The sequence below is a fragment of the Electrophorus electricus genome, chromosome 2 (assembly GCF_013358815.1).
Source record: "Electrophorus electricus isolate fEleEle1 chromosome 2, fEleEle1.pri, whole genome shotgun sequence".
NCBI lineage: Eukaryota > Metazoa > Chordata > Actinopteri > Gymnotiformes > Gymnotidae > Electrophorus > Electrophorus electricus.
The window spans coordinates 16,001,211-16,014,701 of record NC_049536.1 but is presented as its reverse complement, the minus strand read 5'-3'; the positions used below and the strand labels follow the sequence as shown (position 1 = coordinate 16,014,701).

General features: G+C 41.7%; 2 protein-coding genes across 3 annotated transcripts; both read left to right on the top strand.

Moving 5' to 3' along the window:
- Nucleotides 1-24: 24 nt before the first annotated feature.
- zcrb1 (zinc finger CCHC-type and RNA binding motif 1) lies at nucleotides 25-4,551 on the top strand. Its single transcript, XM_027011083.2, has 8 exons — nucleotides 25-350; nucleotides 822-912; nucleotides 1,929-1,957; nucleotides 2,061-2,172; nucleotides 2,283-2,390; nucleotides 3,367-3,476; nucleotides 3,590-3,662; nucleotides 4,037-4,551. Exons 2-8 carry the CDS (start codon nucleotides 829-831, stop codon nucleotides 4,178-4,180), a joined length of 660 nt encoding a protein of 219 aa, XP_026866884.1. The 5' UTR covers nucleotides 25-350; nucleotides 822-828; the 3' UTR covers nucleotides 4,181-4,551.
- A 664-nt stretch (nucleotides 4,552-5,215) lies between these two features.
- yaf2 (YY1 associated factor 2) lies at nucleotides 5,216-13,042 on the top strand. 2 transcript variants are annotated; one of them, XM_027011133.2, is made up of 4 exons: nucleotides 5,216-5,346; nucleotides 5,635-5,760; nucleotides 10,339-10,491; nucleotides 11,887-13,042. In XM_027011133.2, exons 1-4 carry the CDS (start codon nucleotides 5,321-5,323, stop codon nucleotides 12,128-12,130), a joined length of 549 nt encoding a protein of 182 aa, XP_026866934.1. In that variant the 5' UTR covers nucleotides 5,216-5,320; the 3' UTR covers nucleotides 12,131-13,042. The 2 variants fall into 2 exon arrangements, with proteins under 2 accessions (XP_026866934.1, XP_026866935.1); XM_027011134.2 differs by lacking the exon at nucleotides 5,216-5,346 and adding an exon at nucleotides 5,353-5,453.
- Nucleotides 13,043-13,491: the final 449 nt, after the last annotated feature.

The window sequence follows — 13,491 nt, the reverse complement described above, 5'->3', positions numbered from 1 at the left end:
TTGACAAAATAAGAGTGCACCATGACTAATGGTCGTTGTGAAGAACACTGCGTATTTTATACTTACCACACATATCGAAATAGATTGTGTTTAGTAGTTCTTTTGTGGTTGTGCGATATTATTCTGATTTTTTTGTAGGTTAGAAATTGGATTTCGTGGTAGCTATTTGAGGAATTGCGGTGGTGACCTGCTTCACTGTTCTGCAAAAAACAACAGAAAACCTCATTTATAATCGTTGTATCTAGTATAGCTAGGTTATATCGCTGTTAAAAACAAATCGCATATCTTAAACTTGTTGGAATGCATCTTATCTACGGAGGCTTTGTGTCAAAGGTGTAGCTATTTGTTTGGTAAGACTTTTTTTCTCAGATTGTGTTTATGTATACGTTCTCCCAGAAGTAGCTAACCTAGCTAGCATACAAGCTGCTAGTAAACAGTAGCTGGAGTGTATCGTGATGTATTCGGATAGCTAGCGTTAGCTAACTTGGCTTACTTAGTTAATTGGGCACCTAACCTAGTGCTTCAGATATTTTCACATATATCTGCCAAGATTCGGATTCACTGAATTATTCAAATTATTATTTGTCAGACATATTCTGAAGACGTGTAGTCAAATATTTCAGCACACGTTTTAAAACAGTAACGGAACTAACATATTCATAACACGTAGGTGAATTATCATATTAAGCATCTACTTTTATTCACGTTACTTCACTCACGTAAGCTTTTTTAGTAGCTGTTTTAGCTACTAAATTTCACTCAATCTGTCAGCGATCTGGCTGATAACTTTGTTACTGCATTTTCTCTTTTTACTTTTCCAGATGCAACATGAGTGGCGGCTTAGCACCAAGCAAAAGCACTGTTTATGTTTCCAATCTACCATTTTCCTTAACTAATAATGACTTGCATAAGGTAGGCTATTGCATATTGTTGTGCTACACTGCTGTCTTGACTGTACTTGCATGGTTTTCTCAACTTAAGTATTATAGGTTGCATAGATTTTGCATATTTATGTTTTGACTCACTGGTCTTAAAATAATAAGATAAAGACAAATAGACCAGTACAGTTGGGATTATGATTTGTTATTTAAGAAAGATCTAGTGTCTCTCTTACTTCTTTGTGTACATAACTCAGTAATTATTAAAACCCGTTTCAGAAATATCAGTTGCCTGAAATGTCAAAACTACTAAAATACTAAGCTAAACTTTTAGAATTTCCAGACAATACTGACTACAATAATAATTTCTATCACTGATTGGTGTTTTTCAAAATGAAGGTTTGCCTCACCATGGTGCAGCATATGTCTGAAAGTTATGCAAAATTGATGGAAATGTCAAGCTCATCTGTGACATGGCTTTACAAAAAAAGTTTTTGCTGACATCTCATTTTATAGGTTGATGATCCTTGAGGTAACAAACCTCATTTTGTGCCAGCCAATCTAATAAAATAGTACTTGAAGAACTGAGATTTTGTATAAAAAAAAAAAAAACATCGAGTTTTCTTCTTGTCATTTTGGCAATTAGGAGTCAGACTGATTGTCAATGCTTGTCTGGGTTGAAAAGTTAATTATTGTTAATTACGTGCATGTATAAACAGGAGGATGTGCAACACTAAATCTTTAGAACTGCAGTCTTGATTTAAGGCTAAAGGCTATGTTTTCTGAGGAGCCTGATGCCCAGTGAGAACCCTGAAGGTGTCTGGCTTTCCAAAGGCTTATCGTGATGATGCAGCAGGGGCTTCCCCTTCAGATAAAGTCTACTTCTTAGTTCTGTTAACTAGAATCAAAGTCCATTCTACTCTCATATTTCTCAGGATAATGTTTCCATATGGTTGTTTTTATAGGGAATAGCAGCAGAGTTTTAATGTTTTGTTTTGCCTCATCTGGAAATTAGTTTACTTATTTGAGAATTCTCCCATTTCCTTCAAGTTATGCACTAAATATGGAAAAGTTGTCAAGTAAGTACATTTTAAGCTTATTCCTCATTAAACAAATCTGCAATAAAACAAGTAGTAATCACATTTACTCTAAAACATAACACTGTTTTTGCATAATTTCAAGGGTGACCGTTGTAAAAGACAAACAAACACGGATGAGTAAAGGTGTCGCGTTTGTGCTGTTCCTGGACAAAGAGTCGGCCCATAATTGTGCTCGATCACTGAACCATAAACAGGTACATAGACAATCGCTAAATCATTGCTTACCCACTTCCTGGTTGTCTCTAAGTCTTTTTGTGACTATGACATCCTAGTAATTGCCAATTACTTTCTCTGTCTCCCACAGTTGTTCGGTCGGACAGTGAAGGCCAGCATTGCTATCGATAATGGGAGGGCGGCTGAGTTCATTCGGAGAAGAAACTACAGTGATAAGTCCAGGTGTTATGAGTGTGGTGTAAGTTTTGAAACTATACTGATATGTTCAGGTGTTCTGAGTGTGGTGTGAGCTCTGAGAGGCTCTCTCACTAGAACTCTATTCACTGTGTTGTGTGGAGGTGTACAGCCAGGTTTTCTTCATACTTGTTACATTTTGACTATGGGCAGTTATTATAACCACAAATGTCTTCAGGTGTTGAAAATAAACATTAACAACCCCTTGTTAACAAAGTGAAAGAGTCAGAAAATTTTGCCCGTGATTTATTTCCACATGTAATTTGTAAGCGTTATGTGAGTACTTGCAGTGAGAACTTTGTCCAATAACTTTTGGTTCCACGAAATGGGAAGGGGAAAGAACCTTTACTTTATCATGCAAAATGTGATCAAGTTAAAAAAAATTCCCCAATAGTTCCCAAGTCTCATCTAGGGAGTTGCTCTCTGCTTGCTTATCCACATTTCCAGTCATTAGCTTGTTTCATGTTGGTTTACTGTGCCACTGAAGCACAGAATCATCCTTCGCTTTTTTAGGGAGGAGTGCATTCACTTTGAATCTACTCCAGTTGTTTCATTTTATTACATTTCAATACAGTGATCTCTAAAAATAACATGAATGCATTGTAATATATGGAGATAAGTGTTTCACTAAATTACTCAGTATAGATTCAGTCCCTGGAATGAATGCCAAACAAATCATTTTGAAATCAGATAGTATACTTTTGACTTATGTGTAAGCCTAGTATTGACCTAAAATCGTATCTTAATCCAGAAATAAAATTATAAATTAATGACGCATCCCTATTCAGCTGGGGCAATTGCTTAATCCCATTTACAAATGCACAAATATTAAGAAGTAATGGCTCCATATTTAGTCTGCTTACTGTACTGCAGAACCAAACAAAGAAGTTAAATTAGACAAATACAGCTGTACACTTTTTTAGGCTTCATTTTTACTGAAGACTTTGATCATATCATACAACTCTGTTTCTCCATTGCAGGAAGATGGCCACTTAAGCTACTCCTGCCCAAAGAATTTGCTTGGAGAAAGAGAACCGCCGCCAAAAAAGGAAAAGAAAAAAAAGAAAAAGATGAAGCATGTCGAGGAGGTGTAAGTACCATTCAGTATGTTAGCAGCCGAGACACAGTGGGAATGCTTGTGTTGTTTGCTGATGTTAGGTGATGCATTTTGCACTGGTGTCTTTTTTTCCCCCTCTCCTTAAGTGACCAAGAAGAAAGTGAAGATGAAGGCGAGGACCCTGCACTTGACAGCTTAAGTCAAGCAATTGCTTTCCAGGTCGGCGAATGAATAGTGTTCGTTTTGGTCTTTTTTTGGAGTTCCGATGGTTCTACAGGTTTTGGCTTGTGCTTTTGTAAATTAATATTTAGAATTGTACAATAACTATGATCTTTTTTTACTCTTTTTAAGGTCTTTAGAATGTCATTATTTAAACAGAACTTTTACATTTCTACATGCTCATTAATTAAATATGCTAAAAGGGTTAATAGGCTACAATTGGTTTTCACTAGTGAATCATCATTGGTTTTCCAGTGTGGTCCAGGACTAGACTTAAACCACAACAAGGAAGAATCATTTTATATTCTTGGGCTGGGGGGGACTCCTAAAGCCTGTTCAAAAGCAAATCCTCATTAAGGTCTTACTGTGTGCAGCAAGCCAGAATTGAAGAAGAAGAAAGACGAAGGCGGCAGCTCATGGAAGAGTCATGCCCGGCTTCGACATCAGAGGACTCGCACAAACTGAAAAAGATCAAAAAGAGCACCTACTTCAGCGATGAGGAGGAGCTCAGTGACTGATGACTATTGTGATGTTCACAAGACGATGCATCTTATTGTCCAGAATAAGTACCTGTGAGATTGAACTGATTATCAGAGGTGCTTGCTTAAAGCTTTGACAAAGATGGAAGTAACTTTTGTAGGTTTTAGTGGTTTGGTGCGGAGGAAAGCTGTTGTTACTGATGTTACACTCAGAATACCCCACCTTGATTTAAGAAGTAGTAGTCACTTCATGGAGGGGTTCAGAAATGTTTTTCACTTTTAGAGTCTCTATTCTGTCAGTCATTTTTTAAAACCTTTTTTTTTTTTTTTTTTTTTAATAAATAAAAATACAGATGTTTATCATTTTCAAACCCAGACAGATATGAATAAATAAAACTATTTTTGACAACGTCCTTGATCCTCTATGCTCAAGTGCATATATGGCACTTGCTGTGTAATCTACAACAAGCCTCCATCCTTCAGAGCTATAGCATTGTTGAGTGCATCAGTGTGTTTGTAAGGGAGCACTCACACAGCCAAGCCAAGTTAAAATAACGAATCCCCATTTTACCCTTTTTCTCTCACATAAAAATGGGAATTTATGTAACCAAATCTTCTATTTGTGTTCCATCTGTGACTCAGGTTTCATGGGGATTGTTAGACCGTAACTGTTAGCCAATGGCAGAATTGGACTGAGTCTGGCTGTATTTTATTTATAGCTCGGAGGTTGCAGAAGAGCCTACTTTTTAGCTGTGAAGCTGCGCGAGTTAACCTAGAGAACTTAAGAATCCATTAAAACCATGTCGTCTTCAAATGCGTACTATCATTTGCCTTAACTGAATTTCCGAATTGGTGTGGGATAAACTACACTTTTTAAAGGCTTTCCCGATGTCTTAAATATTAGGTCAATAGATAAATGTAATGCCCGTGCCAAGAATAAACACACTGGGTAAAATCAACTTTGATATGTGTAAGTTTAAACGGCGCGGATCGGGTGTTTTGTGTTAAAAGCGTAAACCCTACGACCCTGTCTTGACAAAATTATTGGTTGGATGTACTTGGTCACGTGAGCGTCCTTGTACTGGAGTTTCTACGACAGCTGGGAGCCGTGGGCGCATCGCGGTTTAACAAAATAGCGACTGTGCTGGTAACACCGTACACAAACAAAGTTTTGGCAGTATGGGAGACAAGAGGAGCCCGACGAGGTAAAATAATACTCGCACTGTCACTGAAGATACTCGAAGCGAGCAACACGGGAGCTCAGGCAGTCCGCGCGCGCCCAGGGTTTAGGCTGAGGCTGTGTGTGAATGAGGTAGCTGCAACACAACCATGGCGGACTCATGTTTTAATAGCCTATCCTGTCATAAAACCAAGACCTCATAAAACCAGTCACCTTTTCAAGGGTAGCGCTGACTTTGGGTGTTGGTAACGCTAGAGTTTTTCAGAAATACTTCAAGTTAGACATGTGACGTTCTCTGTTTTTGTTTTTGAAGGCCGAAACGGCAACCGAAACCCTCGTCTGACGACGGATACTGGGATTGTAGTGTCTGTACGTTCAAGAACAGCGCCGAGGCTTTCAAATGCATGATGTGCGATGTCCGAAAGGGAACGTCAACGCGGTAAGTGCTTTAGATGAGATTTTGAACCGATAAAACGTCTTGTCAGAATTTGTTACCTACACTGCGAGATTACCAGACTTATTCGCGTGTTGATACAATGTTATCCGCGTAGTTATTCTGTTTGAAACAATGAAGGAGCACTAATGCGTGCGTTGTGAAGCATGGAGCTAAAGAGCCGTCAGTTAGGTTTAAATCCATCGAATTTACAGCTGTTCGTTTGTAAATATTTCTTTGAGTGGTCGAGGTCTGCGGTAGACTGTTTAAATGTAGCCTGCGGATTGTGAAACGAAACTGCCACTCCATAAAGGTTTGTAAACAAGAGGGCATTATTTTCAGGAAGATGCTCTGGTTGCAGGCTACCACCTTTCGTTATTGTAAATTATTTATTGCCGCTATCAGTAATTCAAGAAAACGGCGTCCGACGCTTCTTTCAGTTTGACCCGCAAGGAAGAGTGAGTATTATAGGGTTAACGTTAGTAACCTAACTGACTCGCTCTGCTGTTTTGTTTAGAACATTTTTGCGATCAGTAAGGTATTTAAAACCCTCTGGCTTGACACTAGCTATGAAAACCATGCGTAACCCGTCCCAGCTCAACCATCATGAGAGGGTCTTGGAGTTTTGGAGCAGCACCCAGCTTTGCCTTGTTGACAGTAATATTTCCCCTGATATCAGAGCTCTGGGGCAAAGAGCCAGGAAATGATACACTCGTTCCCAAACTACATCATTGCACTTTCAGGACAAATAATCCTATGATCTTAATTTAGTCCACCGTTTGTGGTTCAAATTCGTTATTAATTTTGTTGTAGGGGCCTGGCTGTTCCGCATATAGACGGAGTAGTAGGCAAAGGGTAGTATGGCAGAGAGCGTGTGGCTGTTACACAACCAGGCCCTGTGGCAGCTGGCTCCCAGACAGCCAGGGCTCATTAGTATTCAATGGCTTAATCAGGCACGGTGTCATCAGGGGGAGAAGCACCTCATCAGGACATTTAACTGCTGACACACACACACACACACACACACACACAAATACGGGTGTTCTCGCTTTCTCTCTCTCTCTTCCCGTTCCTCTGCCTCTGTTCGCGATGCCCCTGAGATGGCTGTTGCTGATGGGCTTTAATGATGATGTGCCCTTCATTCAGTGACACGTACAGTCCATTAATTTACAAGCTGGAGTGCCATGCGAGGCGACTTCTTTGCACGGACGCTTCAGCAAAATGAGTGAGCCGCGTACCACCAAGCGGTCCTCGCTTTCTGTTTAAGATTACCTACCACTGAGTAATTCACATTTGCGTTCTTCATTGTTTATGCCTGCATTAACAGCTGCTTTCCACTCCTTCCTTGGGCCTTAGAAATGAGACCCCAGACCCGCTGTTTGACCCTATGTATGCACTCCGATTAGTGCATGAGAATGAATGTTTTATGAGGTAGACTTTAAAACCACGTACGGCAGGCAGGTGTTGAAAGGTAAAGCAATCGTTCAAGAGCATGCTTGCTGGTCGTGCGACTTGAGGAAGCGGTTTGGAGGTGGGGCAGGAAGGAGCAGGATGCTAGCAATTCAGCCCGTCCGTGCTACTCAGATTTGTTGAGTCGGCGCTTGTCAGTCAGCGCTCGTCCTTGCTTCTTGAGTGCCTTTTCAGCCTGACCCTAAAACCCCCTCATCCCTCGTCTACCACCAACCATGTTCTGATGGTACCATGTTTACCTGGTGTTGACAACCACCCAATGCTCCAGCCCCCCCTTGCTCCTCCCACCATTCCTGCTAACCATAGTGCACTTCCAAAATGGGCAAGCTACCACTCGTTCCTGTGTGTCTTGGGCCAGGCTAGCGCTTTTAGCAAATGGCCCTGCTGTTGACAGATTGGGGAGAGGGGGGTGTTTAAACCACAATATATACTTGCATGATACGATCACTGCAATTGTGACTGACTGACTGACAGTTCTGTTATCCTAACAAGTTTTTAGCTGATCAGTCATAATTATCTTATTTTGATGGGAAAGCGAATCTGAGCAGGTTTCGGACCCCAAAACGCACTTATTCTTGGTGGCAGTAATGCTTTTAGCACAGGAATGCACTCTTGTTCTTGATTGGAATAGAGGAGCATATTGAGGAGTCTGAAGGTTCATGCAAGTCCCAGTTAAGCTATTGTGGCAGTCTGGGTGCAAAAGGCTAAAGTGCCCTTTTCCACCACGCCAAAACCAACAGTGTGCAAAAGATCTCAGCAAACAGCTCTGATTCCAAGCTTGGAAGATGGTGCGCTGGCAGCCTCATTTGCCAAAATACTCTGTCCTGGGGGGGGGGGGGGGGGGGGGGGGGCGAGAACAGAGAGATTCTACCACAGACAGTATGCAGCTAGCCAAGGCACGATGAGCCCTGCACCACATCTCTGACATATGCTGACCTAATTTCGGGTAGAACAGAAATGGAGGAGGGGGGAGAAGAGAAGAAGGGATGACCATGAAAGAGAGCAAGCAAGGAAAGGCAGTACAGAACAAGTGGGGGAACGGCAAAGAGGAAAGGCTAGCGGAACAGCTAGTGGAAATGCTAGCAGCAGGAAAAGCTGGGGAGGTCAGCGGAGGGGAAGCCGCAGGAGGCATGGGGCCATCTGTCAGACTGGGGGGGTGTGGATGGGATGGATGGGATGGGGGCAGGCCTTGGCACCAGCAAGGGGGCCCAAGCACACTCTTGCGGCGTAGCGCATAAATCATGGCCTCACACTCCCAACTACACGCCGCCTCCCAGCAGTCCTCATACCCTCATGCAAACACCTGAGGTACTGGCAGCTTAGTAGGAATAATAGAGGGGGTTTAGCATAATGCGATGTTTACAGTAGTGCAGGTGTGTTCTCAGTGCTGGAGGGGGAAGCTGTGAGGAAATTTGTCAAAGGTAACAAATGTTTTTGTTTTGGGTTTTTTCTTTTCCCTGCTGCCAAAAACAGATAGCTTTAGTCAGCAAAACCTGTCTGTCCCATGTTGGATGGAAAATCAGGGCAACCAATGAGCGTTAATGCAAGGTTATGGTCATGTGATTGTTTTCTGAATTTGCTTGCTGACATTGTCCATAAGATAAATGTGTAAGGAGGTGCAAGTGGGTCTAGTACACCTCTTATGTGGCTGTGCTTCATTATTGCTCCACAGTCATCTTTTCCATGCAAGCTTTTCGAAAGCTATTCTTTGCAGTGCCTGTTATAAGGAGTAAGCCTCGGTTTGGGAAATTGATCCTGAACCCTTGTGAAACAGCATATGTGCAGTTCACGGGCCTGTGTGTAATAGAGTATGCTGTCTGTAACTCCAGAGGTCTCTCTCTTGGGCAGTAAATTCTGCAAAAATAAATTTGTTGTTAACACAGGTTATTGGGACCCTGTATGAAGTGCAAGTGCCCTATAGTAATCGCTTGCTCTGTCTGTCTATTCACTCCTTTACAAGTGTTATTATTATTATTATTATTATTTTCTCATAAACCCTGATTAAGCTATCTTCATCATACTATAACTACGATATAATGACCCACTTTTAATCATCAATCTCATGACCATTTCATGCTAATGGCTCTGTCGTCTATTAACTGATATCTGTATTCACAATTTATTGAAAGTACAGGAACAAGGACATAATTAAAAATACAGGGCTAAAAGCTCCCTGTCAGATCTTGGTTCCAATCACCATTAACAAACAAAAAACAAACAAATAAATAAAAGTAGGCCAGTTACATCATTATGGGATTACAAATGCAGCATTTTATTTTGCTTGATTGATGAAATAGGACATAAAACTTAGTGGTGTCAAATGTTGGAGTTTCCTTTATGGAAATGTACATCTATAGCTATTACAGTGATCACAAACGGTTATACATAAACATTTAATGTGCCACAGCTTATTTGATGTGTCTCACAGAAATGTTGTATCAGTCTCCTTGATGCCAGTCTTTAAAAACAGGAGACACAATGACATGTCATGAAGATGTCTGTTAATTACACATTGTTGATAGTAGCAGCATTGCTCATGGTCTCTAGCAGGAACTTTCTGGAGAAGAGAAACCTTTTTCCACCCTCATTTAATGATGCAAAATATAACATTTTGAAATCCCAGCAAACTGCAGTGATTGCTAACGAATTAAAAAAAAAAAAAACATTAGTGTATAAGTGCTTCTCAGGCGTTTCCTAACCATTATGTAACAACAAGCTGTCCAGCTTTGTTGAAGGCAGCACCTGAGGTGGCGCGAATAGTAATATTGGGTTTACCACCTAATTGCCAGAGATGGCGTGCACCCGTGGGCTTGTGCTGGGAGTGGGCTGTATAACGAGAGGCACTTAGCAGCTGCTCCCCTGGAAGCAGTGGTCTCTCGCTTCACAATCTGCGCACGATGGATTGGATTTCTACACTGGTTTTGTGCATGAGGCCTGTCTGAACTTGGCATTTTCCCGGAGTTCCTTTTTCAGGCTTCATTCAGATGAGTTGAGATCAGCCTGATTTGCATTTCTGGCATTTCTGGTTTTCTCACTCAGCCTCCCATCCCTCTCTCTCTCTTTTTCTCTTTTTCCTCTCTCACACTCTCATGCTCCACTCCCCCCCACCCCCAGGAAGCCTCGTCCTGTCTCCCAGCTGGTAGCACAGCAAGTAACGCAGCAGTTTGCTTCGCCCACTCAGCCCAAGAAAGAGAAGAAGGAGCGGACGGATAAGGAGAAGAACGAGAAGGAGCCTGCGCTGAAGAGGAACAGCCACAAGAAAATGAGGTGATACATTTTGTAGCTGTGTCTTTTCAGATGTCACAGTTTTTATCCAGTTTGGGTCCACATTACCCTGGCATAGACCCAAGGAGCCTCTGTCCTGAGCTCTTCAATCTTTACCCTGCCGTTATATAGCGCAGGAGCATTAAATAATGAGTGAGCAATCAAGCTAATAAACTACACAGTTCAGGAGGGGTACTCACTGGGCAAACCTGGATTATAAATATAAGCATGAAAGTGGCAATCGCTTGAATTATGGTAACAATGAAAGGGGTTTTGTAGATAATACAGGTACAGGAATCCTGCACATCTCCAGCTATGTTTGTTTTTTTTGGAGTTTCACAATGACAGCTTTCTTTACTACAACTGCAGCTGTGTGGTCTCCACATCTGTGGCTACAATCCAATACATACAAAGGCACAAATGTAGCGCTGGTTTGGTTGTAGGCGAGGTCCAGTGCCGAATGGGGTGCAGAGGTCACTAAATGCATCGACATGAAAAAAGAAGTGGGGGTGGAGGCCTCTCCTTCCCTGAGACCCCACCAGATGACTATTATGTATTCTGTCTTTCTGGCCAGTGCCTCTGGTGACCCCTAAAATCAGTTTATCCCTGTCCATAAAATCATTAGGCCATCTTTGGGGAACTTCCACAATTACAAGTGCCACTCTTGGAGTGTATACCTTATTGTTTACAAATACATGGACAAAGGCACTAGAGCAGTACATTTACCCTGGGGCTCTTGATGAATGTGCAGCAGTCTGTCTAAATGCAATTTACTATACACTTAGTGATTGCTTTATTAAGTATACATTATAGCTGTAGCAAGAGAGCTGCCATACACACAGTCGATTGTAAGTTGTAATCCACTATTCTAAGCACCATTACTGTACTGTCTGTCTACTAGAGTCCTGTATGCTGTGTATATCTTCAACCTTTCTTGGCTTCTTTTATGAGTAACCTTGTTTTCATCAAAGGGTCAATGTTGGGTCAGTGCATTCAATATACATTGATACTGTAAATGCACTCGTAAATACTTATGCAAAGACATAAGAATGCACCATAAACTGATATATATGCAGTTATATATTTGTACACAAAATATGCAGACATGACCACTGGAACAATGGCACAGTTGCAGAGAGAACAGGACATTGGTTAACTTTGGTCTTCTGAATACAAAGTATTAACCAAATAAGGATTAGTAGCATGTGTGTCCAGCTGTACAGTAAGTGTACTTAATCGACTGGCAACTTAGCCCAAGTAGGGGTCAACTTACAAGACCATCTTCTTGAGTCACATCAGTCCAGAAAAGGGCCCTAATATAAAGAGAGGCTGTTTGATGTTGAAGCTAGGGCGCCTCAAAGAATTGACATGTAAATGTACATCTTTATGCCCTCCCAGGCCCCGGTTAAAAAACGTCGACCGGAGTAGCGCCCAGCACCTGGAGGTGACCGTGGGCGACCTGACGGTCGTCATCACAGACTTTAAGGAGAAAAGCAAGCCATCGGCTAGCCCCTCCTCCAGCGCTGCCTCGGCAGACCATCACAGCCAGAGCGGCTCCAGCTCCGACAACACAGAGAGGGGCTTCTCTCGCTCCTCTTCCCCTCGAGGGGAAGCCTCCTCCCTCAACGGGGAGGCCCATTAAGAGCTGAGCCACGTAGCAGTTGACGCCATGCCCCTCCCCTTGCCCCTCTCCCCCCACCTGAACATGCGCAGGAATGTGCGTGTACGTTATGCCAAGACTTACTGACCCTGGCACCGTCAACTACCACCCCACCCAGACCGTTTAAACCCAGGGCTGAATCCTGACTGGTTACAACACAGGCCCTATGTTGCAATGCCCTGATGTGAACTGTTGACTCCTCCTTTGCCGGACCTTGATGATGGTGATCAAATATGGCAGCAAATTGGAAAGAGTGCAAGTTCGCTTACTGTTAGCACCAATATGATGTGGTAATATTAAAACATCAAGCCAGTGTTACTCTCAATTTTCATTGAGACAGTGATGTCCACTCTTGTCTTATCTAATGTTGTGGGATGATTTGGCTAAATGAGATTTTCTTTCTTTCTTTTTTTTTTTCTTTTTTTTTTTTTCTTTTTTTTAACATCAAGTGCAGCATGGGAGCAAATGTTATGCCTTTCTGTAACTGTACAGTCCTTTATTGATAACTAACGTGTAGCAACAGGACTTTTTTTCCCCCACTCATTTCTTGCACCTGCTGGCACTTGGTGTTTTTTACAGTAGCTTTTGTTCTTATGTTGGTTGTTTTTTGTTTTTGTTTTTCTTTTTTGTTTGTTTTCAGTGTCCAATTTTGAGAGAACTGCATTAGCGTCTTAGTTTGTTGTTCCAGCCATCCAGCCATAAGGTAACATGTTAGAATATCTTGGTTCTTCTCACCATCATGGTTAAACAAAACAAACATTTTATTAGTGAAAATGAAAAATGTATTTGTAAGATGTTGACTTTGCTTTGTTCCCTCCTTTATAATGAGCAGTGGTATATAAATATATTGCAGTATTGGAATTATCTCTTAATAAATCTAATATTTAGACTCCATGGATGTATCTCATTTTATGAAGGTGAGAGGTGATGAGGTGCCCAAACATAGTCATTTTGTTTACATTTCTGAGGGTTTTCAAGTGGCTTAATGTCTGTGATATGTTTCACTGAGAGAAAGAAAATGTTCTTGAAAAGCTGAGTAAACCCACATGAGATTAGTTTTTGGAAGTCTGGGAACTGGACTCTAAGATCTTTGTTGTTTATTTGTTAACAGTATTGAGTAGTGTTGATCTCTCTTTGTATCTCCGGGATCTTGCAGAAGTAATAGTAGCAACTTTCTGACCCTTTACCCATGTTATACTTTGATCCTCCGGGAAACATTTTTAGCGAAGCAGCTCCTAGGAATTAACAACGGGACATCTCAAGCCTACTTGGGTCCTTGGTGTAGGGACTTGGTCAACAGGACAATGAAGCTTGGCGGCATTGCTGGAGGAAGTAGTGACATA